This window comes from Mobula birostris, chromosome 11 (genome assembly GCF_030028105.1).
Source record: "Mobula birostris isolate sMobBir1 chromosome 11, sMobBir1.hap1, whole genome shotgun sequence".
Lineage (NCBI taxonomy): Eukaryota > Metazoa > Chordata > Chondrichthyes > Myliobatiformes > Myliobatidae > Mobula > Mobula birostris.
Genome location: NC_092380.1, coordinates 26,746,958 through 26,772,309, shown reverse-complemented (window position 1 = coordinate 26,772,309; position 25,352 = coordinate 26,746,958). Strand labels below are relative to the sequence as shown.

Sequence of the window (25,352 nt, the reverse complement as noted above, 5' to 3'; positions counted from 1 at the left end):
ATCAACATAAATATGTTACCATATACTGCCCTGATACACATTTCCTTGCAGACATTTAGGGAGGAAAAAATACAATAGAGTTCATGAAAACTATGCATAAACAAAGAATGACTAGCCACCAATGTGCAAAAGGAGACAAACTGGAAATACAAAGTAATACTGAGATCGTGAGTTGTAAAGAGTCATTGAAAATTAGCCTGCAGGTTGCAGCCTCCTACCTCTTTTCTACTATTCCCCCCTATCTTCTTCAGCCTTTAACCACTTCCACTATCCCTTCTTCCCCACCAATCTACCCCCACCCCCTTCACTGGTCTCACCTCCCACCTGGCACTCCTTCCCCTCTCCCCATATTCTTATCCTGGCTTCTGCCCCCTTCCTTTCCAGTCCTGATGAAGGGGCTCGGCCCAAAGCGTTAACTGTTTATTCCCTTCCATAAAGGCTGCCCGACCCGCTGAGCTCCTCCAGCATTTTGAGTGTGTGTTGCTCTGGATTTTGAGCATCTGGAGAACTTCTTATGTTTATTATATTGAGCCTCCTGAGCCTGTTGTGTATTGATATGACTGAGGCTGATCTGCAGCCTTGCTCCACAGACCCACCCTTTCCCTGGTTAATAGCATCAATCAGTTTCTGGTTTAATTTAACAACGGATCTGGCAACCATTGATATTTGCAGATGTATATTTCTATGTTCAACCACTCTGTGCCTCATTCCTGAAAGGTCTGCAACTAATAATTTAAAGCATGCTCTCTAACATTCCATCACCAGATGAATATAGAGAAATTAGCAATTCCATACATTTTAACTTCAATAAGATTGCCTCATTCAAGATTGTTTACGACCACTTCCAGTACACTAGTGTCAAGGAGAACGAAATAATTGTCACCATGGATCTAATGCAGCACAAAAATAACCCCAATAAGATAAAGAACACAATAACAAAAAACATATAAGATAGTTTATATACATGGATGCCCACAAAGGAAAGCTAGAAGCAAGAGTATCTGTAGATGAGGTAATTCTGACAGGAAATGATAAAGAAGTGGTGGTGGGGGACGTGGAGTGGTGCGTTATCGGGTGGAGTTGTTGATCAGTCTTATTCTTTTGGGAAAATAACTGTTTTTGAGTCTAGTGATCCTGACATGGATGCTACATAGCCTCCTCCTTGATGGGAGTAGGACAAACAGTCCATGAACAGGGTAGGTGAGATCTTTCATGATCTCACTGACCCTGTTCTGGCACCTTTCTGGAAATATGTCCTTAATGATGGGTAGGCTAGTGCCCCTGTTGTTTTGGGCAGTTTTGGCTACCCGTTGCAGAGCCTTCCCGTCTTCCCCAGAGCAGTTTCAATACCATGCAGTGATGCAGCATGTTAGGATGCTCTCTACTGAGCAGCTGTAGAAGGTCGTGAGCACAGATGTGCATAGTCCAGCTCTCTTTTAGCCTCCTCAGAAAAGAGATGTGTTGATGAGCTTTCCTGATTATGTATGGTGTATTTCGGGACCATTAGAGGTTGTGTGTGATGTATTCTCCCAGGAGTTCGAAACTGCTCACAGTTTTCACTACTGTACCACCGATGTAAAGAGGGATGTGAGTGGTTAGTTCTCCTAATGTTGAAAACAACCTCCTTTAGCTTGTTGACATTGAAGGAGAAGTTATTTGCTTGACACCAGGCCTTGAGCTCTTCCATCTCCTCTCTGTAGGTGGTTTAATTGTTGTTGGGCCTGTTAAATTCCAGGCATTACCTCAGTTTCTGCACTCTCATGTTAAAGATTAGCTTTATTTGTCACATGTACGTCGAAACATACAGTGAAATGCATTATTTGTACTGAATCAAATCAGTGAGGATTGTGCTGGGCAGCCTGCAAGAATTGCCATGCTTCTGGCACCTACATAACATGCCTGCAACTCAATAACCATAACTGGACATATTTTGAGTGTAGGAGGAAACCAGAGCACTCAGAGGAAATCCACGTGGAAGAATGTACAAACTCATTACAGACAACGGCTGGAATCGAACCCCAATCTTACAGTTGGTGCTATAGTAACATTAGACTAATCACTGTGTTACTGTGCTGCCCTATTCTAGTATGGAGTACGGCCGCCATCCTGATAAGTGTATGTGGCATACCTTCTAAAACCATCCACTCCTACCTAGATATTTTCACAAGGGTTTTTCACAGCTGGCTCCTTGTAATTTGTTAGGACAGCATTCCATTTTATTACTATTTTCTATACCAACTATGAAATTTTATTGATCACTGTGCATTGACTTCCACAGACTCCTTGGATTATTACTGCTGCAAGCTTTTCACAATTCTGACCAAAATGAATGAATTCACATTTGCCTATGCTGGAATGCTTCTGCCAAAAGAATTGCCCAATCACTCACTCAATTAATCACCGTAGCCCCTTAACTTAGTAGCCTAATTTTCACTGCTGGCTCTGCCAGCCATCCATAGTGCCCATAATCACTACTCTCCGAAACAACCAGGCTTGCTCTTGTAAAACCCACACAGTCCTAACCTCACATAATGACGCCATGGGTAAACAATGTAATGGAATAATGTGAATCAAGCAGAACAAATCTCTTACAAAAGCTGTGAGCAGCTTTAGGCTCCATACATAAGAAAGGATGTGTTGGCATTGGAGAGGATCGAGAGGAGGTTCACAAGAATGATCCTGGGAACAAAAGGTTATAGAACATAGAACAGTACAGCACATTACAGGCCCTTCGGCCCACAATGTTGTGCTGACCCTCAAACCCTGCCTCCCATATAACCCCCCACCTTAAATTCCTCCATATACCTATCTAGTAGTCTCTTAAATTTCACTAGTGCATCTGCCTCCACCACTGACCCAGGCAGTACATTCCACGCACCAACCACTTCTCTGAGTGAAAAACCTTCCTCTAATATCCCCAATGAACTTCCCACCCCTTACCTTAAAGCCATATCCTCTTGTATGGTGCCCTGGGGAAAAGGCGCTGGCTATCTACTCTATCTAAATATCTTGTACACCTCTATCATGTCTCCTCTCATCCTCTTTCTCTCCAAAGAGTAAAGCCCTAGCTCCCTTAATCTCTGATCAGAATCCATACTCTCTAAATTAGGCAGCATCCTGGTAAATCTCCTCTGTACCCTTTCCAATGCTTCCACATCCTTCCTATAGTGAGGCAACCAGAACTGGACACAGTACTCCAAGCGTGGCCTAACCAGAGTTTTATAGAGCTGCATCATTACATCGCGACTCTTAAACTCTATCTCTCGACTTATGAAAGCTAACATCCCATAAGCTTTCTTAACTACCCTAGCTACCTGTGAGGCAACTTTCAGCAATCTGTGGACATGTACCCCCAGATCCCTCTGCTCCTCCAAACTTCCAAGTATCCTGCCATTTACTTTGTACTCTGCCTTGGAGTTTGTCCTTCCAAAGTGTACCACCTCGGACTTCTCTGGGTTGAACTCCATCTGCCACTTCTCAGCCCACTTCTGCATCCTATCAATGTCTCTCTGCAATCTTCGACAATCCTCTACACTATCTACAACACCACCAACCTTTGTGTCGTCTGCAAACTTGCCAACCCACCCTTCTACCCCCACATTCAGGTCGTTCATAAAAATCACGAAAGGTAGAGGTCCCAGAACAGATCCTTGTGGGACACCACTAGTCACAATCCTCCAATCTGAATGTACTCCCTCCACCACCACACTCTGCCTTCTGCAGGCAAGCCAATTCTGAATCCACCTGGCCAAACTTCCCTAGATCCCATGCCTTCTGACTTTCTGAATAAGCCTGCTGTGTGGAACCTTGTCATGAGGAGTGTGTGATGATTCCTGGCCTATACTCATTGGAGTTTAGAAGACTAAGAGGGGATCTCCTTGAAACCTATTGAATAATAAAAGGCCTAGATAGAGTGGCATGGTGAGGATGTTTCCAGTACTGGCAGAATCAAGGACCAGAGGGAACAGCCTTAGAATAGAACAAGGTCCCTTTAGAACAGAGATAAGGAAAAATTTATTTAGTCAAAGGGCAGTGAACATGGGAATTCATTGCCACAGGCAGCTGTGAAGGCAAAGTCTGAGTATATTTAAAGGAGAGTTCTTGATTAGTAAGGGCGTGAAAGGTTACAGGGAGAAGGTGGGAGAATGGGGTTGAGAGGGTTAATAAATCAACCATGATGAAATGGCAGGGCAGACACGATGGACCGAATGGGTGAAGTCTCCTCCTATGTCTTAAGGTTCCTCTTCAAGTCTTTGTCAGCCAGTACAGACTGCTCAAGCTTTCCCATCTGCCAAATATCTTGGAGTTTTGAAGCGTTGCTGAACATCTCTGATTTTCATGTCTTTAATAGCTTTTAATTTAAAGTAACATAGCACAGAAGCATGCCTTTCACTCCAACTTAGAATGAAAGCCTAATTAAAATTAATTACAAAATTACATTAATGAAAATACAATAAAAATTGCAGCCAAACAGTCCTATCCTTCCTTTTTGCCCTGTCAGCCAGTCTGTTCCCGATTAAATGGAGAGTGCAAGATGCAGACACAGATCAGCTCAGCATTAACACTGGGATTTCAGCGAGATCAAGCCCCTGAAATTTTACATTCCAGTGGAATCTGGAAACCTCCAATGTGTAAGGATATAGATTAGGTGGTAGAGGCAGATTCATTAGAGATATTTAAGAAACTCTTAGATAAGCATATGGATGATAGAAAAATCAAGGGGTAGATTGCCTGATTGATTTAGTTATTTATTTAGTGATACAACGCAAAGTGGGTCCTTCCAGCCCAGCAACCCTCAACAAACCTGATTAAATCCAAACTAATCAAAGGACAATTTACAATGACCAGTTAACCGACCTGGTACACCTTTGGACTGTGGGAGGAACTTGAATACCCATGCACTCCAGAGACTCCTTACAGAATGATATCGGAATTGAACACCAAACTCTGGAATGCCTCTGAGTTATAACTGCATTGTGCTGACCGCAACGCTGCTGTGGCACCAGCCTTGGTGTAGGTTAAAAGGTCAGCACAACATCGTGGGTCAAAGATACTAGTGTGCTGTACTGTTCTATGTTCCATGTAAAGCATTGCAATATTATATTTAGGTTAAAAATTAGTGATAATGGAAGGAAATAGGGAACTGAAGCACAGTGGCAAATCGAAGTTGGTATCAGGTCACTGCCATAAAACCTCCATTTTAGTGATATCTAAAAGAAATTCCATTACATAACAGAAAGAGGAAAAAAAAATAAGAATAAAGAGTCGTACCTCTGCAAGAATGTGTTGTTGGTCTGTGTCATTATGTCATGGTGCATGGTAAATTTGGGTTTTTGAGCAGATGAACGACCAAGAATTATTGTGGTATCTAGGCTGGACTGCTCACCCACTTTTGCAGTTTCAAAGGTTTCATTCAAATCGTGATTACTTGACATGGTGGAGAGGTTACAGCTGCTGGGGGTGGTGCTGGCTGGAGTTTTCGGCCTCCTGGAGATGGTCGGTGTGAAGATTCTTTTCGTATTTTCAGCTGAGGTTCCAAATTTTGATCCTTCATTGCCAAGAATATTACTCCGATTTGAAAGTGGCTGAGTCTCCTTTGTGTGGGTCTTTGGCACAATGTTGACTTGGTCGATTCGAGATGAATTGTGCTTCTTTCGTAATTCGGATACCGAAGGAAGGTCTTGGCACACTTCAATTTCTATCCTTCTTCGCTTCAATTGCATTGACTCCTCCTTCTGCAGAAGGCTGGGTGGTGGTCCGAGCTCTGCCAGGCACCGTTTGGTGGGAAGTCGCTTTTTTGCGCCAGCCTCTGATGGAACTTGTGTAGCTGATTCGGAAGCTGAAGCTTTTTTTATGCATGGCACTAGAAGACAAAAGAACCAAAGTAAGGCTATGTGTTAAAAAATGTGAACAAGTTATAACTTTGCAAAGTACTATCATTCCCAAAGTTTCCCTGGGCTTAAAATGTGGGATTGCTCAGATCAGGCACAGACAATTTTTTTACATATTGGTCAGTAGTCTGATAATCTAAACATAGTTAAAGAGAGGAATATGATTAAAACATTCCTCTTCTCACTACTTAACCAAACCGAAGAGCGAAACTGATCTTACATTTCAAGTTGCTGACCTTTCACCTGATATTTCATTTACCTAAACCACTAATTTAATTTCTCGTTCCACAGAACAGAGACATACGGCACAGAAACAGACCCTTCAGCCCAACAAGTCTATGCCGACCAAGATGCCCACTTAATCTATTCTCATTTGCCCATGTTTCAATGTTGTTTAATGTACCCGCCTCACCCACTTCCTCTGGCAGGTCATTCCATATACAGACCACTTTCTGGGAGAAAAAGCTGCCCCTCAGGATTATGGTGACATGGAGTGACTGGAAAAAGTCTGTGGGGAAGAGAGATTTTAGGGAACTAGGTAGAAAGCTGAATAGCAGGACCTCCAGGGTGTAATCTCTGGTTTGCTAACTGTGCCACATCCCGGTGAGGGTAAGAATAGAATGATTTGGCAGATGTATGTGTGGTTGAGGAACTTGTGCAGGGGTTCAGAGTTCTGGATCATTGGGATCTCTTCTGGGGAAGGTACAACCTGTACAAAAGCGTCCAGTTACACCTGAACCCAATGGGAACCAATATCCTTGGAGGCAGGTTTGCTAGAGCTGTTTGGGAGGGTTTGAACTAATTTGGTAGGGCTATAGGAACTGTAGTGTTAGGGTTGAGGATGGGGTAGTTGGTTTACAAACAGAGGCAGGGTGTACAGTGACACTAACAAGAGGCTGAGCTGATGATAGAACAAAATTGCGGTCAACAGGATGAGTTGCAATGTAAAAGGGGGACAAAATCAAAAGGGGTGTTGAATACAGGACTGAAGCTATTATATTTGAATGCAGGCAATATACAGAATAATTAATAGGCATCCGTTAGTCTCATGAAACCATGGATTTGACCCTTGGAAGGTTTCCAAGGCGCGCAGGCCTGGGCAAAGTTGTATGGAAGACCGGCAGTTGCCCATGCTGCAAGTCTCCCCTCTCCACGTCACCGATGTTGTCCAAGGGAAAGGCATTAGGACCGATACAGCTTGGCACCAGTGTCGTCACCGAGCGATGTGTGGTTAAGTGCCTTGCTCAAGGACACAACACGCTGCCCCAGCCAAGGCTCGAACTAGCAACCTTCAGATCACTAGACGAACGCCTTAACCACTTGGCCACACACCAACACCATACAGAATAATGTAAATGAATTTGTAGCACAGTTACAGATTGGTATATGAGATGTTGTGGGCATCACTGATTCTTATCTGAAAGATTATAGCTGGGAGCTTAACATTCAAGGATACACATTGTATTGAAAGGACAGGCATGTAGGCAGAGGGAACGAGTGGTATTGAAAGGACAGGCATGTAGGCAGAGGGAACGGGTGGTTCTGTTGGTAAAAACGTGAAATCAGATCATTAGAAAGGGGTGACATAGGATCAGAAGGTGTAGAATCATTGTGGGTAGAGCTAAGAAACTACAAGGCTAAAAAGACCTTGATGGGAGTTATGTACAGGCCTCTGAACAGTAGCAAAGATATAGTCTTCAAGTTACAATGGGAGATATAAAATGCACGTCAGAAAGGCAATGTTACAGTAGTCATGAGGGATTTCAATATGCAGGTAGATCAGGAAAATCATATTGGTGCAGGATCCCAAGAGGGGGAATTTGTAGAATGCCTACAAGAAGGTTTTATAGTGCAGATTGTAGTTGAGCCCACTAGGGGATCAGCTGTTGTGGATTGGATGTTGTGCGATGAACCAAATTGATTAGAGAGCTTAAGATACAGGAACCATTAGGGGTCAGTGATCATAATTAGATAGGATTCACCCTGCAATTTGAGAAGGAGAAGCTAAAGTCAGATGTATCAGTATTGCAGTGGAGTAAAGGGAATTACAAAGGGATGAGAGAGGAGCTGGCCAATATTAAAATACTAGCAGGGATGACAGTACAGCAACAATGGCTGGAGTTTCTGGGAACAATTCAGAAGGCGCGGGATATATACATTCCAAGGAAGAGGTAGTATTCTAAAGGCAGGATGGCACAAACGTGGCTAACCAATATAAAAGCTATACAGGGGGCATATAATAACAGCAAAAATTAGTAGGAAGTTAAAGGATTAGGAAGCTTCTAAAAATCAAAAGAAAGCAACTAAAAAAGTTACGAAGGAAGCCAGCCAATAACGTTATATATGATACCAAAAGTTTCTTCAGATATATGAAGTGTAAAAGACAGGTGAGAGTAGCTATCTGACCACTGGAAAATTATGTTGTAGAGGTAGTAATGGGGTCCAAGGAAATGGCGGACGAACTGAATAAGTACTTTGCACTGTGGAAGACACTGGTAGTATGCCGGAGGTTTGAGAGTGTCAGGGGGCAAAAGTGAGTGAAGTTGCCATTACTAGGGAGAAGGTGCTTGGGAAACTGAAAGGTCTGAAGGTAGATAAATCACTTGGACCAGATGGTCTACATTCTAGGGTTCTGAAAGAGGTGGCTGAAGAGATTGTGGAGACACTAGTAATGATTTTTCAAGAATCCATAGATTCTGGGATGGTTCCAGAGGACTGGAAAATTGCAAATATCACTCCACTCTTCAAGCAGGGAAACAAAATTATACGCCTGTTAGCCTGACCTTAGCGGTTGGGAAGATGTTGGAGTCGATTGTTAAGGATGTTGTTTTGGTTTACTTGAAGGCACATGATAAAATAGGTTAAAATCAGCATGGTTTCCTCAAGGGAAAATCTTGCCTGATAAATCTGTTGGAATTCTTCGAAGAAATAGCAAGCAGTATAGACAAAGGACGTGGTATTACAGGAAAGATACTAGCATGGATAGAGCATTGGCTGACTGGCAGGAGGCAAATAGTGGGATTAAAGAGAGCTTTTCCTGGTTGGCTGTTGGTGACTAGTAGCATTCCATATGTGTCTGTGTTGGGATCACATTATTTTACATTATATTTCAATAATTTGGATGACAGAATTGTTGGCTATGTCTGGAGTCGAGATGAAGATAACTGGAGGGGCAGGTAGTGTTGACGCAGTAGAGAGGCTATAGAAGAACTTAGGTTAGGAGAATGGGCAAAGAAGTGGCAGATGGAACACAGTGTCAGGAAGTGCATGGTCATACACTTTGGTGGAAAAAATAAAAGCGTAGACTATTTTCTAAATGAGGAGAAAATTCAAAAACCCGAGGGGCAAGGGAGTCCTTGTGCAGGATTCCTTGAAGGTTAATTTGCAGGATGGGTCAGTGGTGAGGAAGGCAAATGTGATGTTAGCATTCATTTTGAGAGGACTAGAATATAAAAGCAAGGATGCAATGTTAGGCTTTATAAGGCACTGGTGAGGCCTCACTTGGAAGGTTGCAAACAGAGTTGGGTCCCTTATCTCAGAAAATATGTGCTGCCATTGGACAGGGTTCAAAGGAGGTTCTCAAATACGATTCTATACACCCCTATAAGATCAAGATGCAGCCTGACCTGTTGACTATTTCCTATTTTTTAGCTCAGCATTTTGTACTACCAATGAGTATTTTTGCTTATGGCTGAGCAGAGCATTCAATTTGCTGTTATTTCCATTTCCTCATTTCCTAATCTATCAAAAATTGCCCAATCCTAAAGAAAACGATGAAGTTGACTTTCTAATAGAGGCCCATCAGGAGAGTAGTAGTCTGTGCAAATCATCCTTCTAAGTTCAAAAAGATTCCCTTTGTCGTTGTCTAACTGTACAGATTTAACAGATTAAGCCAATATTCTCTGTCACTCAGAGAAGTAATCTTTTAAAACATTAGGTGATCCTGAGGCCCGACTTGAGGTAGGTGCAGTAAAATTGCCTGTTCTGGAAGAGCCTAAATAAGGGGACAAAGCATCAGAGCAAGAGGTTGGATGACTGAAGATAGGAGGAATTTCTTCCTGAGGAGCATTGGCTTTGGACTCTCTATGGAAGGATGAGATAGGTTACTTTGTTTCCAGCCTTTGGGTAATCCTGAAATCAGCAAGAAAGAACAGCCGAGAAAGGACATCAGACCAGCCACGATCTTACTGGCGGGTATACAGGCTCGGGGAACTCAGGGCTGCTCCTGCTCAAAGGCTGCAAGGGATTGTAGAACTTCCAAAACCCACAGAACTGCAAATTTGAAGGAACTGGCTCCTTGAACAGGTTTAAAAATAAAGCAATTTAGCTGGTAGTTTATTTATGAATCTGTAGTTGATTTTGTGGTTATACTTGATGTTCTAGAAGTTGGTAGCAAATCCACGTGAGTTCATACCGTGATTTGTAATGTCTGGGATACTTGTGGTTGTACAAGGTTGTTTACTAGGAATATCAGGTCCAGCAAAATGCTTCCAGGCTGCTATTTAGTGGGATGAATGTCTTCTGCTCAACTTTTTCTGAAATGGTCACAAAGGCCCCTGTAGCAAGGTGTTAAGAGTTTTTAATTAACTGCTGATAATAGAATTTTTTGGCATCAGAGTCATGTCTAATTGAAATTATCTAATAATCTATGCACTTTTAAAGGACGTTAAGAACTGTGAAAGCCAGGATTGGGCCTGCTTGACAATGATGTGGTCAGTAATTGTCTTGGTTCTATCTGATGGCTGTATGTTCTACTACAGCCACCAACAGAACCCTGCTGAGGTAACTTTACACTTTATTGTCGCCAAACAATTGATACTAGAACGTACAATCATCACAGCGATATTTGATTCTGCGCTTCCCACTCCCTGGATTACCAATATTAAATATTAAAAATAGTAAAAATTAGTAAATATTAAAAATTTAAATTATAAATCATAAATAGAAAATAGAAAAATGGGAAGTAAGGTAGTGCAAAAAAAACCAAGAGGCTGGTCTGGAGGGTACGGGCCCAGATCCGGGTCAGGATCCGTTCAGCAGTCTTATCACAGTTGGAAAGAAGCTGATCCCAAATCTGGCCGTACGAGTCTTCAAACTCCTGAGCCTTCTCCTGGAGGGAAGAGGGACGAAAAGTGTGTTGGGTGTGTGGGTCGTGTCCTTGATTATCCTGCCAGCACTGCTCTGACAGCATGCGGTGTAAAGTGAATCCAAGGATGGAAGATTGGTTTGTGTGATGTGCTGCACCGTGTTCATGATCTTCTGCAGTCTCTTTTGGTCTTCGACAGGGCAGCTTCCATACCAGGTTGTGATGCACCCTAGAAGAATGCTTTCTACGGTGCATCCATAAAAATTAGTGAGGGTTTTAGGGGACAGGCCAAATTTCTTTAGTCTTCTCAGGAAGTAAAGGCACTGGTGGGCCTTCTTGGCAGTGAACTCTGCTTGGTTGGACCAAGTCAGGTCATTTGTGATATTGACCCTGAGGAACTTAAAGCTTTTGACCTGCTCCACTTGCGCACCACCAATGTAAATTGGGTCGTGCGGTCCGCTATTCCTTCTGAAGTCAACAACTAATTCCTTCGTCTTGCTGACGTTGAGGGATAGGTTATTGTCTTCGCACCATGCCACCAGGTTCTTAATTTCCTTTCTGTACTCAAACTCATCATTACGGCCTACAATTGTTGTGTCATCAGCAAACTTATATATTGAGTTTGATGGAAACTTGGCTACACAATCATGGGTGTATAGCGAGTACAGCAGGGGGCTGAGTACACAGCCTTGTGGGGCACCAATGCTCAGAGTGATTGTAGAGGAGAGCTTGTCCCCTATTTTTACAGCCTGGGTCCTGTCTGTGAGAAAGTTGAAGATCCAGCTGCAGATCTGAGTGCTACGGCCCAGGTTCCGGAGCTTAGGAATCAGTTTATTTGGAATGATGGTATTAAAGGCAGAGCTGTAGTCAATGAAAAAGAGAAAGGAAAGTGGTGAGAGAAAGCAAAGGGAATCTGCTGCACTGTATAGGAACAAAGAGTGGTCTGAATGTTGAACCATCACGTAAGATATACAAGACATTGGTGAGGCCTAATTTTGGAGTATTTTGTGCAGTTCTGGTCACCTACCTACAGGAATGATAGCAATAAGAATGAAAGAGTACAGAGAAAATTCACAAGGATGTTGCAAGGACATGAGGGCCCAAATTATAGGGAAAAGGATGAATAGGTTAGGAGATTATTCCATAAAACGTAGGAGAATGAGGGGAGATTTGATAGAGGTATACAGAATTATGAATGGTATGGATAGAGTAAATTCAAGCAAGCTTTTTCCACTGAGGTTGGGATAAATTAGAACTAGAAGTCATGGGTTAAGGGTGAAAGATGAGATGTTTAAGGGGAACATGAAAGGAAACCTCTTCACTCAAAGGGTGGTGAGAGTATGGATGACAGCATAAGAGGTGGACACGGGCTAGTTTTCAACATTTAAGGGAAGGATAGGTTAATGGATGGGAAGGATATTGAGGGCTGAGGTCCGGGTGCAGATCAATAGAACCAGGCATTATAATTGTTCAGCACAGACTAGGTGGGCCAAAGGGCCTGTTTCTGTGCTGTAGTGCTCTACGACTCCATACAAGTACAGTAATAGAGGATTGGCATCATTCCAGACTGCTTCACCACACAATATGGTAATAGATAATTATCCATCTCATTCACTTTCTTGCCAAACTCCCTTAGTGTCCCAAAGTCTATCAGTCTCAAACTTAAATAAAGGAACAAGTCCCTCAGAAATGCAAAAAGGAACTTCTCCTCCCACAAGAAAATTGCTGACAGCCTCAGACTATCCATAGGTAAAATATCATTCTGTCTACCATGCAACTGGAAGCAATAGCTTTGATGAAAAACACACCATAGGCCAATTACACTCTGTCAAATGGCCTTCCTGTAAAGAATCCTTTTAAAGGAAATACAGCTCTGGTGAGCAAGTCTTCCCTCATTGTGTAGAGTGGATGTTTAACCATTGCATGGGCTTAAACCACTGAGGTGGCACTGTAGTGCAGTGGTTAGTGAATTGCTATTACAGTACAGCTGTAAAGTTTGGGTTCAATTCCTACCGTTGTCTTTAAGGAGTTTGTACGTTCCAATGGGGTAAGACTTGGGGTTAGTGACTTGTGAACATGGTATGCTGGTGCCGCAAGCATGTAACACTTGCCGGCTGCCCAGTATAATCCTTGCTGATTTGTTTTGATGCAAACAATGCATTTCGCTGTATGCCTTGATGTACTTTGACAAATAAAGTTAGTCTTTAAAATTGATGCTGCACGCTGTACGCTAGTAATATGAAATTAATTGAAATGATTGGCTAATCTATTTTTCAATCTGGTTTTGTGCATAACAGCAAGATGAAAATTGACTGAAGTTATACATACTGATGAGGACCTCACTAAAAATGGAAGTTGTAACTTGCTTCCCATTCCTCCAGGGCTTTCTGTTTAGCAAGTCTGCAAATGTTGTCTAACCAGTTCATTCCAACTCCTCCTACCCTGGACTGCTTAATTATATGGAGTTTGCCTGGTATTTAGAGAGCTCCTGTCAGAATTACTGAACACATTAGTGTTACTAAATGTGGCATAGCTAACAGGATAGACACATATTGAGGGGCAGGAAAGGTTAACTGCTAATGAATATTGTTGGAAACAACTAACGTCTGTGGCAAATTAAAAAATGAAAGCATTTCCCTGTGGCCTTACCACATTGAATGTCTGGTGTAAACATCTGTATCCCTTGATTTGCTTTCAGGATATTAAACTTTTACAACTGATGCTGAGAAATCACATATACAGATACAAAAGCAGTGATAAGATATTTCAGGACATACCTAGAGTACCATGAAGAATATTGGTCTTATTAAAGAAAGAATATCGTAGCATAGGATTCTGTACAAAAGAGATTCACTAGGCTGATCCTGGGATAATGAGATTGTCCTGTCGCTAACAGCTAAATGAATTAGATCTACATTTCTTGGAGTCGGAGAGAGTAAGAGGCTTTCTTACTGAAACATACAAGATTCCAGCGAAGCACAAAAGGGGAAGGTGTCAAGATGTTTCCACAAATATCAAACAAAGGGACATATTTGCAAGATAAAGGGTCAATCACTTAACATCACAAGACATAGGAGTAGAATGAGGTTACTCAGCCAATGGACCCATGCACTCTGACCTACCATTCGATCATGGCTGATTTATCCCTCACAACCTCGTTCTCCTTCTACCCATAATTTCTGATGCCTTTACATAATCAGGAATCTCTACTTTGGAGGCAAGATCACTTGGAACTCTTTCTACAGGGACTCAATTGAGAGTATCCTGACTGGCTGTATCACTGCCTGGTATGGGAATTATACTTACTTCCCTCAATCACAGGACTCTGCAGAGAGTGGTGCGGACAGCCCAGCGCATCTGTGGATGTGAACTTCCCACTATTCAGGACGTATACAGCGACAGATGCGTAAGGAGGGCCCAAAGGATCACTGGGGACCCGAGTCACCCCAGCTGCTACCATCTGGGAAACGGTACCACAACATTAAAGCCAGGACCAACAGGCTCTGGGACAGCTTCTTCCACCAGGCCATCAGACTGATTAATTCATGCTGACACAATTGTACTTCTAAGCTATATTGACTGTTCTGTTGTATATCTTTCTGTACATACTATTTATTACAAATTACTATAATTTGCACATTGCACATTCAGGCGGAGACATAATGTAAAGATTTTTACTCCTCATATGCGAAGGATGTAAGAAATAAAGTCAATTCAATTTATAGCAGATATATTTTTGAAGAAGCATGTAATTAGCACAGGAAAGATGATGAGGCATGAGGTGAAGTAGCCACAGACATATTGAATGGCTGAGTGTCTTACTACTCCTTCCAGTTTATTATGTTGTGATGTTCTTAACAATGCTTAGTCTCGACTCTGTGGTAGTACTTTCACTTCTGGGTCACTTGGTTAGAACACAGAGCAATACAGCACTGGGCAGGCCATTCAGCCCACAATGTTGTGCCAATCTTGATGCCAATTTACACTAAATGTTGTGTGTCCAAGCTTTACTTGGGACCTTTGGCCATAAAATCCTATGGAATGGTGAAGGGGATTCCAATGTAGGTTCACCGTCTTTCAGATCTGATATCAAAGTGAGCCTGTCTTCAGGAGAATATTTGGAAGATTAGAGCATTTCTGTCCAAGTGCCCTGGATAATGCCTATTCTTCAATAAACATCACTTAAGTAGAGGTACTGAATGTTATTATATTGAAGTCTGTGGGAGCTGCTGCACTCAAATTGCCACTGCAGTCCTGATGAAGGGTCTCAACCCGAAATGACGACTGCCTATCTCTCTCCATTGATGCTGCCTAACTAACCGAGTTCCTGAGTTCCGACTATGTGCATTATTCAAGATTTTGAACATCTGCACTATTTCTTGTGATGACCGCTTTATCAATGCTGCAATAATGATGACACTTCAGACAACTTTGCTATGGGTTGTCCCAAGGTCACAAAAGCTACATTTGCTGAATGGTATTGGTCCATGGCATTAAAAAAAGGTTGGGAACCCTGGTGAGGGCTTAAACAAAAAAAAAAGCCATTCATGATTACATGTATTAATATGCTTCATGAAGGGGCAATGCTTCACCAGATCAGAACACTACTGTCACATTTTATCAAGTCTTTGGCCACGCTGCTACATAAAGCACACTGTCACATTTCAGTGATACAAGAAAGCAGACCTAGATGAGAATTATAACTGTGTGATGGGTCTTGTAACTTTACTTGTTAAAAAGTAAACAATAGTTTTCTTAGCACTAATTTTCAAAGAAACAGCAAAATGAGGAACCGTGAAATTATTAAGATTTGCTCAATTTCCCTTGATTCTACCTGCTCTAACAATAAGCACAGCTTTCCCTCTTAATCAGTGATGCAGATATTTGGACTCTCACCTTTCAAACAATTCCTAAAAAAAATAAACTGAGTTTGGACAAGTTCAAACGAGGACCCAAATGAAAAAGAAAATTTGCATTTATATGGCAACTTTCATGACCAAACATCACAAAATATTTGCAATCAAGCACTTTCTGAAGTTCAGTGTATTTAGTAAAGCAGGAACCATGGTGACTGATTTTCACTCAGCTTCTCAAATGATATGCTGGCCTGAATACCAGACTTATTGGTACTGACTGCATTACTTTTGTTCAAGAAAACAAGTACTAGCTTTCTTCCAAATTGTGTCATAAGGTCTTTTATGTCTACCCAATAATCAGATGGGGCAAATGTCAGAGCTAAAGATCTCCAACAATCAGAAAGTGTCTCTTGAGGATGCCATTTGGCTAATGTGGGAAAACCGCATTGCAATGATTCATACAATGGTCTATGAAGGTGGATGAAGCAAACTTTAAGAGAGAGAGGATAAGAAATTTCCCTTTTAAACTGATAATGTCATACCTTACCTGAAACAACTTGCTGACAATGTAGACCAGCCCCAACAACTCTTAAGACACTAGTGTTTACCATTTTTGAAATGTGTTTTGAAAGTGCTGCAAAACGACATGTTTCCTACTGATTGATTCCACAAATTAATTTTAACTTTGCATCTTAAGTCTGCACATATTTGGAACTGGACTAATAATGACAGTGGCTTTCATTTACAATAAGGAGAGGGGAAGGAATTTCTTTAACCAGAGAGTGGTGAATCTGTGGAATTCTTTGCTATAGGTAGCTGTGGAGGCCAGGTCTTTATGTAAATTTAAGGCAGAGATTGATAGACTCTCGATTGGTCAGGGCACAAAGGGGTACAGGGATTGGAGCTGAAAGAAACATTGGATCAGCCATGATGAAATGGCAGAGCAGACTTGGTGGGCCAAATGGGCTAAATCTGCTCCTATATGGGAACTTGGTTCAAAGTGTTGCACCAGGCAATCACTGTGTCAACTACTACAGCAACTGTCAAGATCCATATCTTAAAAAAGATTTATTTGGGAAAAGATGGTGCCACCCCCAGAATTAATATGATAAAATCAATACAAATGAAACAGTTAGTATAAAAATCTGTTAAAAATGTTCAAAGTAAGTTTATCATCAATGTACGAATATGTCACCATATACAACCCTGAGATTCATTTTCTTGTGAGCATACTCAATAAATTCAATAACCATAAGAGAGTCAATGAAGGACCGTGCCCAACAGGGTGGACAACTAATGTAGAAAAGACAAAAAACTGCAAATACAAAAAGAAATAAAGAAAATAAATAAAAATAAATCAATAAATAAGCAAGCAATAAGTATTAAGAACATAAATGATGAGTCCTTGAAAGTGAGTCCATAGGTTGTGGGAACAGTTCAGTGATAGGGCAAGTGAAGTTATTCCCTCTGATTCAAAAGCCTGATGGTTGAGGGCAATAACTGTTCCTGAATCTGGTGGTGCGAGTCCTGAGGTTCCTGTACCTTCTTCCTGATGGCAGCAGCAAGAAGAGAGCATGACCTGGGCGGTGGGGGTCCCTGATGATGGATGCTACTTTCCTGCGACAATATTTCATTTTGATGAGCTTGATGGCGGGGAGAGTTTTACCTGTAATGGACTGGGCTATATCCGCTACTTTTTGTAGGATTTTCCTTTCAAGGGCATTGGTGTTTCCATACTCTCCATCACACATCTATAGAAGTTTGTCAAAGTTATAGATGTCACCTTCGCAAACTCCTAAGGAAGTAGAGGCACAGCTGTGCTTTCTTTGTAATTACACTTGCGTGCTGGTCCAAGAACAGGTCCTCTGAAATGATAACACCGAGGAATTTTAAATTGCTGAGCCCTCTCCACCTCTGATCCTCCAGTGACGACAGGCTCCAATGATCAGCCATATGAAATGGAGGAGCAGAGTCAATGGGCCAAATGGCCTAATTCTGCTCCTATATCTTATGGTCTTATGGCTCCTCCTCCTTTAGTCAATAATCAGCTTCTTGTTTTTGCTGAAATTGAGTAAGAGGATATTGTTGTGGCACCACTCAACCACAGTTTCAATCACCGACCCATATGCTATTTTGTTACCACCTTTGATTCAGCCTACAACAGTGATGTTGTCAGCAAACCTAAATATGGCATTAGAGCTGTGCTTGGGAACACAGTCATAAGTATAAAGTGAGTAGAACAGGGAGCTAAGCAGACCTGTGGTGCACCTGTACTGATGGTCAATGTGAAGGAGATGTTGTTGCCAATCCGAACTGACTGGGGTCCGCAAGTGAAGAAATTGTGGATCCAATCACACAGGGAGATATTGAGAGCCAAGGTCTTGAAGCTTATTGATCAGTTTTGATGTAGAATGTATACTGAGTAAAAAAGATAACAGTCTTGCTTGACTACCAGAATCATTTATTTTTGTACCACTAACACAATCTACTGAGTCCAGCCCATTCATGACAAATTTATAAACAAAACATTCAGCTGTGAATTCCGAAGGGAAAATGATCAGCTAACCATTGAAAGAAGATGTAAAACAGCTAAAGCTGCACTCAGGTAATGCATTTCCGATATCTGTCAAAATGTTAGTTTTAAAACAGAACTAATGTTACCTATCACCATCAATAATACAGTACTGTATAAATCGATCTACTGTAGTTTTAAATATAATTACTCTTAAATAAATAGCTCCAGTATTTAGCAATGTCTCAAAAGTGCCAAAGCGCAATGTTGTTGCATTTACCATGCCCGTCAACAAGCTCTGTGACACTGGAGGGCTTCACGTGCAGACTAATCCTATCCTGTCAGGGAATCCACATTCATGTAACTACAGCCCTCCATTCCTGGCAACATACTGGTAAATTACAACCACAGGAAAGGAACATTATTGATTCTGCTTTCTACTATAAAATGTAATTACTCCACAACTCAGCTCCTGGATGTGGGAAGAATGCTCTTTACAAAACAGAGTTCAGAAAAATGTAATTTAAATCCTATTTCTAAGTAGTTTTTGGATCCAAATAGTTGACTGGAAAATGAGGCTCAATAACAGCAAATTTTTTTTTTAAAGGAAGTTTACTAATCCTCTCTATCTTCCCACTGATTTCTGCTGTATTATATGCCTGCTCTTTAGCTTTTATGTTGCCAACGACTTCTCTTGTCAGCCACGGTTGCGTTATCTTGCCTTTAAAGTACATCTTATTCTTTGGGATGTATCTATCCTGTGCTTTCCAAATTTTTTCCAGAAACTTCAGCTATTGCTGCTCTGCCATCATGTGTGTTAGTGCTCCCTTCCAATCAATTCTGGCCAGCTCCTCTCTCATGCCCCTGTATCTCCCTTTACTCTACTGATACATCTGAGGCTATGTCCACACTAGACCGGATAATTTGGAAAACTCCAGTTTCACATAAAAACGATAGGCGTCCCCACCAGGCATTTTTCAAAATACATCCATCCACATTAGAACGGATATTTGGGTGAATCTCCTCCTACTGGGCACGCGCAGGACACACAGAAAACCAGTGAAGAGGAAACGGTATACTTGGTGCGCGTTTGTCCAGTTACAGACTTGAAAAACTTAAAAGGAAATTGCCAAACGAAAGACTTGGTGCGCGTTTGTCCAGAAACATTTCCTACAGCCATAGTCTCTTCACTGATGAAAGGGACTAAATGCAATAAGGCTTGTTACTGGGCAAAAGTGAAATTTGCTGTTACCTCATTTGTTTGCCTTTACTTTTGCCATGTCTTTGTGTATTACTTTACTGTATTAGACGGGAGGAGAAGATGGCAGCGCGACGCAGTGCGCACAGCTCTCTGGTGAAATGCTATCGTATCTGTTAAATAGGAGCCGTGGACAATTGTGATTTGATGGAGACAGACGTGAAAGCACAGAGGAACATCTGGAGAAATTTCTGAAATGCCGGTTCGCTGCCACTGTTACTGTGCCATCCAGAATCTTCTGGAGGGAAGGCCCCAAAATCCCCGGCTTTGCCTGCTGCTGGCAACTGAGGCTGAGGTCGAAGCGTTCGGATAGAGATGGTGCTCGGTACTCAGTGTCGGAGGGCTGATCGGAGGCTCGAAGTTTTCGGATGACTCAGAGTCAGACTGTGGTCGGGCATGGCAGGGAGAGTTTTCTTCCTTCTTCTGTCTGCGTGAGATGTGGGACATTCGAAAGACTTGTGAACCTTTTTACTGTGCCATGGCCTGTTCTTCATCAAGTTATGGCATTGTTGCACTGTTGTAACTATATGTTATAATTATGTGGTTTTTGTTAGTTTTTCAGCCTTGGTCTGTCCTGTGTTTCTGTGATATCACACCAGAGGAATATTGTATCATTTCTTAATGCATGCATTACTAAATGACAATAAAAGAGGACTGCGTGTCCTCATAATCTAATCTAATCTATTTAACATGTGTAATAAAACCAGTTGCTGGGCAAAAGTGACACTTGCATCTATTGAATGTTTGCACAAGCAATACATTAATAATGATACACGAGCATGGCGGTGGACGAACCCAAGTGCAGAACACGGGCGCGGGGGCAGAGTCGGGAGGCGTTATCACTGTAGCGAGCGTGGAATCGGTTTCCAGGGGAGTCTTTACCCAAAGTCTTGGGTTTAGAGAGAATCCAGGAGCAATGCTAGACTTAGAACTAACTGTTCTAAGAACCATGAAATGAGGTTACTCACACTGGAGTCCACCGACGAATTGGCAGTTCCTTGTGATCACAGGGTCTTTATCCTGCATTTTCTGACGGAAAGCAGGCGTGTGTAGTTAGTGGGACCTGGGAATGATTGGAAATTAAACGAGGGGATTGAGGCCCAATTCCTGAGGTAAATAGTAAGGTGGGGGATTGCCAGAAGGGACCATGACAAATAAAGTCCCTGGTTAAATGTATAAAACATGTCTGCATCAGTGTTATCTTGTATTTCCATACAATGTTACATTAGGCTGTTACACATCTATTGCCAGATATTGTTGTTGAGATGTTGGAGGTTGCGTTCAGGAAAACGATGAAATGCCACGCTGCTGCCACCATTTGTTCCGGCACGTCACGACAGTGTTTTTAAAATTAGCAGGTTACCCCGTACACACTACAAAGGCCAACCGGTGTTTTCAGATTTTAACACTCTGAAGAGTGTTTTAGAAAACCTTCGTTTTCGGGGGAGGAAAACGCCGTTTCAGTGTGGACGGAGGGTCAAAACGGACAGAAAAACCTTCGGTTACGGATTTATCCGGTCTCGTGTGGACGTAGCCTGACTTTAGCTTCTCTTTCTCAAATTGCAGTGTGAATTCTATCCTAGTATGATCACTGGCCCCTAAAAGTTCCTTTGCCTTAAGCTCTCTGATCAATTCCGGTTCATTGCATAACACCCAATCCAGAATTGTCTTTCCCCTCATTGGCTCAACCACGAGCTGCTCTAAAAACCAATCTTGTAGGCATTCTAGAACATCCCTCTCTTGGGATCCAGCACCAACGTGATTTTCCCAATCTACCTGCATATTGAAATCCCCGATGACTATCATAACATTGTCCTTTTCACATGTATTTTCTATTTGTAGGCCACATCTTTGCTGCTGTTCAGATGTCTGTATATAACTCCCATCGGGGTCTTTTTACCCTTGCAGTTTCTCAACTCTACCCACAATGATTCTATACCTCCTGAGCTGACAGACTACTGGACTTCAACTTTATTAAAAGACATTTTATCAGAAGTCTACAAAGGGATGTTGGAAATAATTATTCTTTTTTGAAAAAAGATCATTATTGGATAGGAAGGAGTGATAAAGGGGGTTGAAAACAAAACTAATGACATAGATTGGACCCTGAATTAAAGCTTCCTCTACATAAACATTGATCACTGTATCCATTTATATTCTGAATGATCTCAATGCTCTCCCCTCAACTTCCTTAATTGAAAAGACATTATTAATCACGCATAATAAATTATTATGTTATAACATTTGCAGAAGGGAGATTATAGATATAGTAGAGGAGCAAAGCAGGAAAACACAAAGGCATACTGTAAAACGGGGTTTAGTCACAGCAGAGACTGTTGGCTTTTGATGTCTAAAAGGAGATGTTTTAACAATTCGGGAGTGTCTCCCTCTTTTCAGAAGACCACCATCATCTTGGTATCCAAGAAAAACAGGATAACTTTCCTAAATGACTACCATCAAGTGGCTCTGACATCTACCATCAAGAAGTGCTTCGAGAGGCTGGTCATGGCTTGCACGAACTCCAGCCTTCCAAATAACCTCAACCACTGCAATTTGCCTACTGCCAAAACAGGTCTGTGGCAGATGCCTTTTCCCTGGCCCTACACTCATCTCTGGAACACCTGGATAGTAAAAGCACTTCCTCAAACTCATCACCAAACTCTGGATCCTGGGAGTTAATGCTTCCTTCTGCAACTGAACTACTTTGACTTGCTAAGCATCAGTGAGGATTAGCAGCAGCGTCTACACAACAATTATTCTGAGCATCAGTACTCCACAGGGTTGCATCCTCAGCACCCCCTCCCACTTTACTCACTGTATATTCATGACTATATGGCCCGATTCTGTTCTAACTCCATCTAAAAATTTACAGATGATACCACCATAGTGGGCTGGATCTCAAATAATGTTGACTCGGAATACAGGAAGGGGATAGAGAGTCTAGTGACATGGTGTCATGACAACAACCTTTCCCTCAATGTTAACAAAACAAAGAAATTGGACGTTGACTTCAGAAATGGGGAGGTCTATACAAGCTGCTGTCTACATGAACAGTGTTGTGGTTGACAGGGCTGAGAGTTTCAAGCTTCTAGATGAGAACATTATCAATAGCCCGTTCTTGTACAATTATGTAGATGTCATGGCCAAGAAAGCTTACCAATAACTACTTCCTCAGGAGGCTAAAGAATTTGGCATGTCCTGTTGATCCTTGCCAATTTTTATCAGTGCACCACAGAACGCCTTCTATTTGGATGCATAATGGCTTGGTATAGCACGTGACTGCAATACATTAGAGAGCTGTGGATACAGCTCAGAACACCACCTAAACAGCCTCCCCTCCATGGACTCTGCCTACACTTCTTATTGCATCAGTAAAGCAGCCACCAGAATCAAAGACCCCACCAATCCCGAACATTCTCTTTTCTTCCTTCTCGTATTTGGCAGAAGATACAAAAGCCTGAAAGAACATAACACCAAGCTCAAGGACAACTTCCATCCCACGGTTATCCGACTCTACACCAAGATGGACTTTTAACTTCACAATCCATCTTATGATCTTGCACTTTATTGTCTACTTGCACTGCACTTTCTCAGTAGCCTTTACACATTATTTGCATTGTTATTGTCTTGCCTTATTCCAGCTCAATGCACTGTGTAATGATTTGATCTGTACAAACAGTACGTATGACAAGCTTCAAGTTCAAGTTTATTGTCATCTGGCTACATAGAAACAAGCAAATGAAACAATAGTGCACCCACAAAATATATATCACACGCAGCATATAAAACAAAACATTACCATAAATAAGTTAACAAAATATAATTCAAAATTATACCACAGCACAGGAAAGCAATAAACCCTAAAACAATGCAGTGAACAGTAAACGAGACCTCAGTGGTGGCAGGGTACACAATAATCTTACAGTCTGAGGGAGGAAGCTGTTACTCAATCTGGCAGTCCTAATCCTGATGCTTTTCTACCCCCTTCCCGACAGCAGTGGGTCAAAGCGATTGTGGGATCCTCAACAATGCTTCGGGCCCTTTGTATACAACACTCCCGGTAAATGTCACAAACCGGGGGAAAGGAAGACAATCAGCAGTTTTTACGATCCTCTGTAAGGTCTTACAGTCTGATGTCTTCCAGCTAGTACCACACACTGATGCAACCAGACAGGGCACTCTTGTTGGGGAGTCTTGCACTCCTCAATCTCCTCAGAAAATATAGGTGCCTTCTTGACTAGCGAGGTGGTGTTGTGGGTCCAGGTTAAATTGTCCATTATATGCACACCTAGAAACTTTGTGCTCTTCACTCTCTCCACGGCAGAGCCATTGACTGAGCAATGGAGAGTGGTCTACCTGTGCCTTCCTTAAGTCCACAATCAGCTCTTTTGTCCTGTCCACGTTGAGACTCAGGTCGTTGTTCTTGCACCATTTGACAATCCTCTCTGTATGCCGACTCATTATTGTTGCTGATGAGGCCAACCACTGTTGTATCATCAGCAAACTTGATGTGGTTTGAGCGGGATCTGGCAGTGCAGCTGTGAGTCAGCAGCGCGCACAGCATCGGGCTGAGCACAGAGCCTTGGAGGGCACCACTGATCAATGTAATGGAGTTTGAGATGTTGTTGCCAACTCGGACTGACTGGGGTCTTTCTATCAAGAAATCTAAGATCCAGTTACAGAGAGGAGTGTTGAGTCCCAACAAGCGCAGTTTACCCACCAGCCTTTGTGGGGTGAACATGTTAAAGGCCGGGCTGAAGTCAATGAACAACATCCTGGCATATGAGGCATCATGGGACAGGACGGAGTGGAGAACTGAGGCTATGGTATCATCAATGGACCAGTTTTAGTGGTTGGCAAACCAGAAAGGGTACGATGAGATTTTAGAGGATCCATTACCAGACTCTCCACGCACTTCATGATTGTTGAAGTCAGTATCACTGGGCAGTCATCATTTAAGCCAGTTACCATGGGTCTCGCTTTTCACTGTAACTTAGTACATTTGGCGCTAATAAATCTGTACCAAAATATAGCTTTCGAAATTAGATACAGTTAAAAGAGACATCTCATATAGAGGAGTGAGGCAGCAGCAATATAAAAATTAAGCAGGGCTGCTTGTTGAAGTGCCAGATTACATTGTGATGACTACAGTTGGAACTACTTTTGACAAAGAGATCAGATTTAAATAATACTCCACGATAATAAAAAAAATCAATTATTTCTTCAGAATTATGAACTGTCAGTCTAGGCACTATTCACCACACCATCCCATTTCAATCAATTTTAAGATTAAAACATGATTGCAAGCTTTCTATTGGTCTAACAGATGGCCACAGACAATGTCTTCCTTGAAGACCAAACTACCAAAGGTTCATTTTATGATCAAGGTATGCACGCAGAATACAACTCCTGAGATTTGTCTTCTCCAGATAGCCACACAATATAGGAAAACCATGAAAGTCACTGAAAGAAGGGACGTCAAACCCCCGTCCCGCATGAAGAAAAAGAAACGGAACTCGCAAACCCCAAACATCCCAACCCCTCCCTCGCACAAAAATAGATCACCTGTCAGGACACAGCAGCTAAAACATCAAACCCCTAAACACCAAGCCCCTCCTATGCAAAAAAAGCGACAATATAATATCAAACCTCAAAACTCTCTCGTACACAAAAATCTAGCAAGTTGCTCACAAGTAAAAACACTAAGTCGCAAACCCCACCTAAAAAAAGTAAAATCGCCCACCCACCA

The 25,352-nt window shown here is 42.0% G+C and overlaps 1 protein-coding gene across 2 annotated transcripts in view; it reads right to left on the bottom strand.

Annotated features, from left to right (window-relative positions):
• The window catches only part of LOC140204952 (kinesin-like protein KIF18B), a 114,054-nt gene that overhangs the window by 15,445 nt on the left and 73,257 nt on the right, over positions 1-25,352 (bottom strand). For both annotated transcript variants that reach the window (XM_072271957.1, XM_072271958.1), the window contains one exon: positions 5,272-5,863. In XM_072271957.1, coding sequence (XP_072128058.1) covers positions 5,272-5,863 — 592 coding nt within the window. The remainder of the gene's footprint in view (positions 1-5,271; positions 5,864-25,352) is intronic.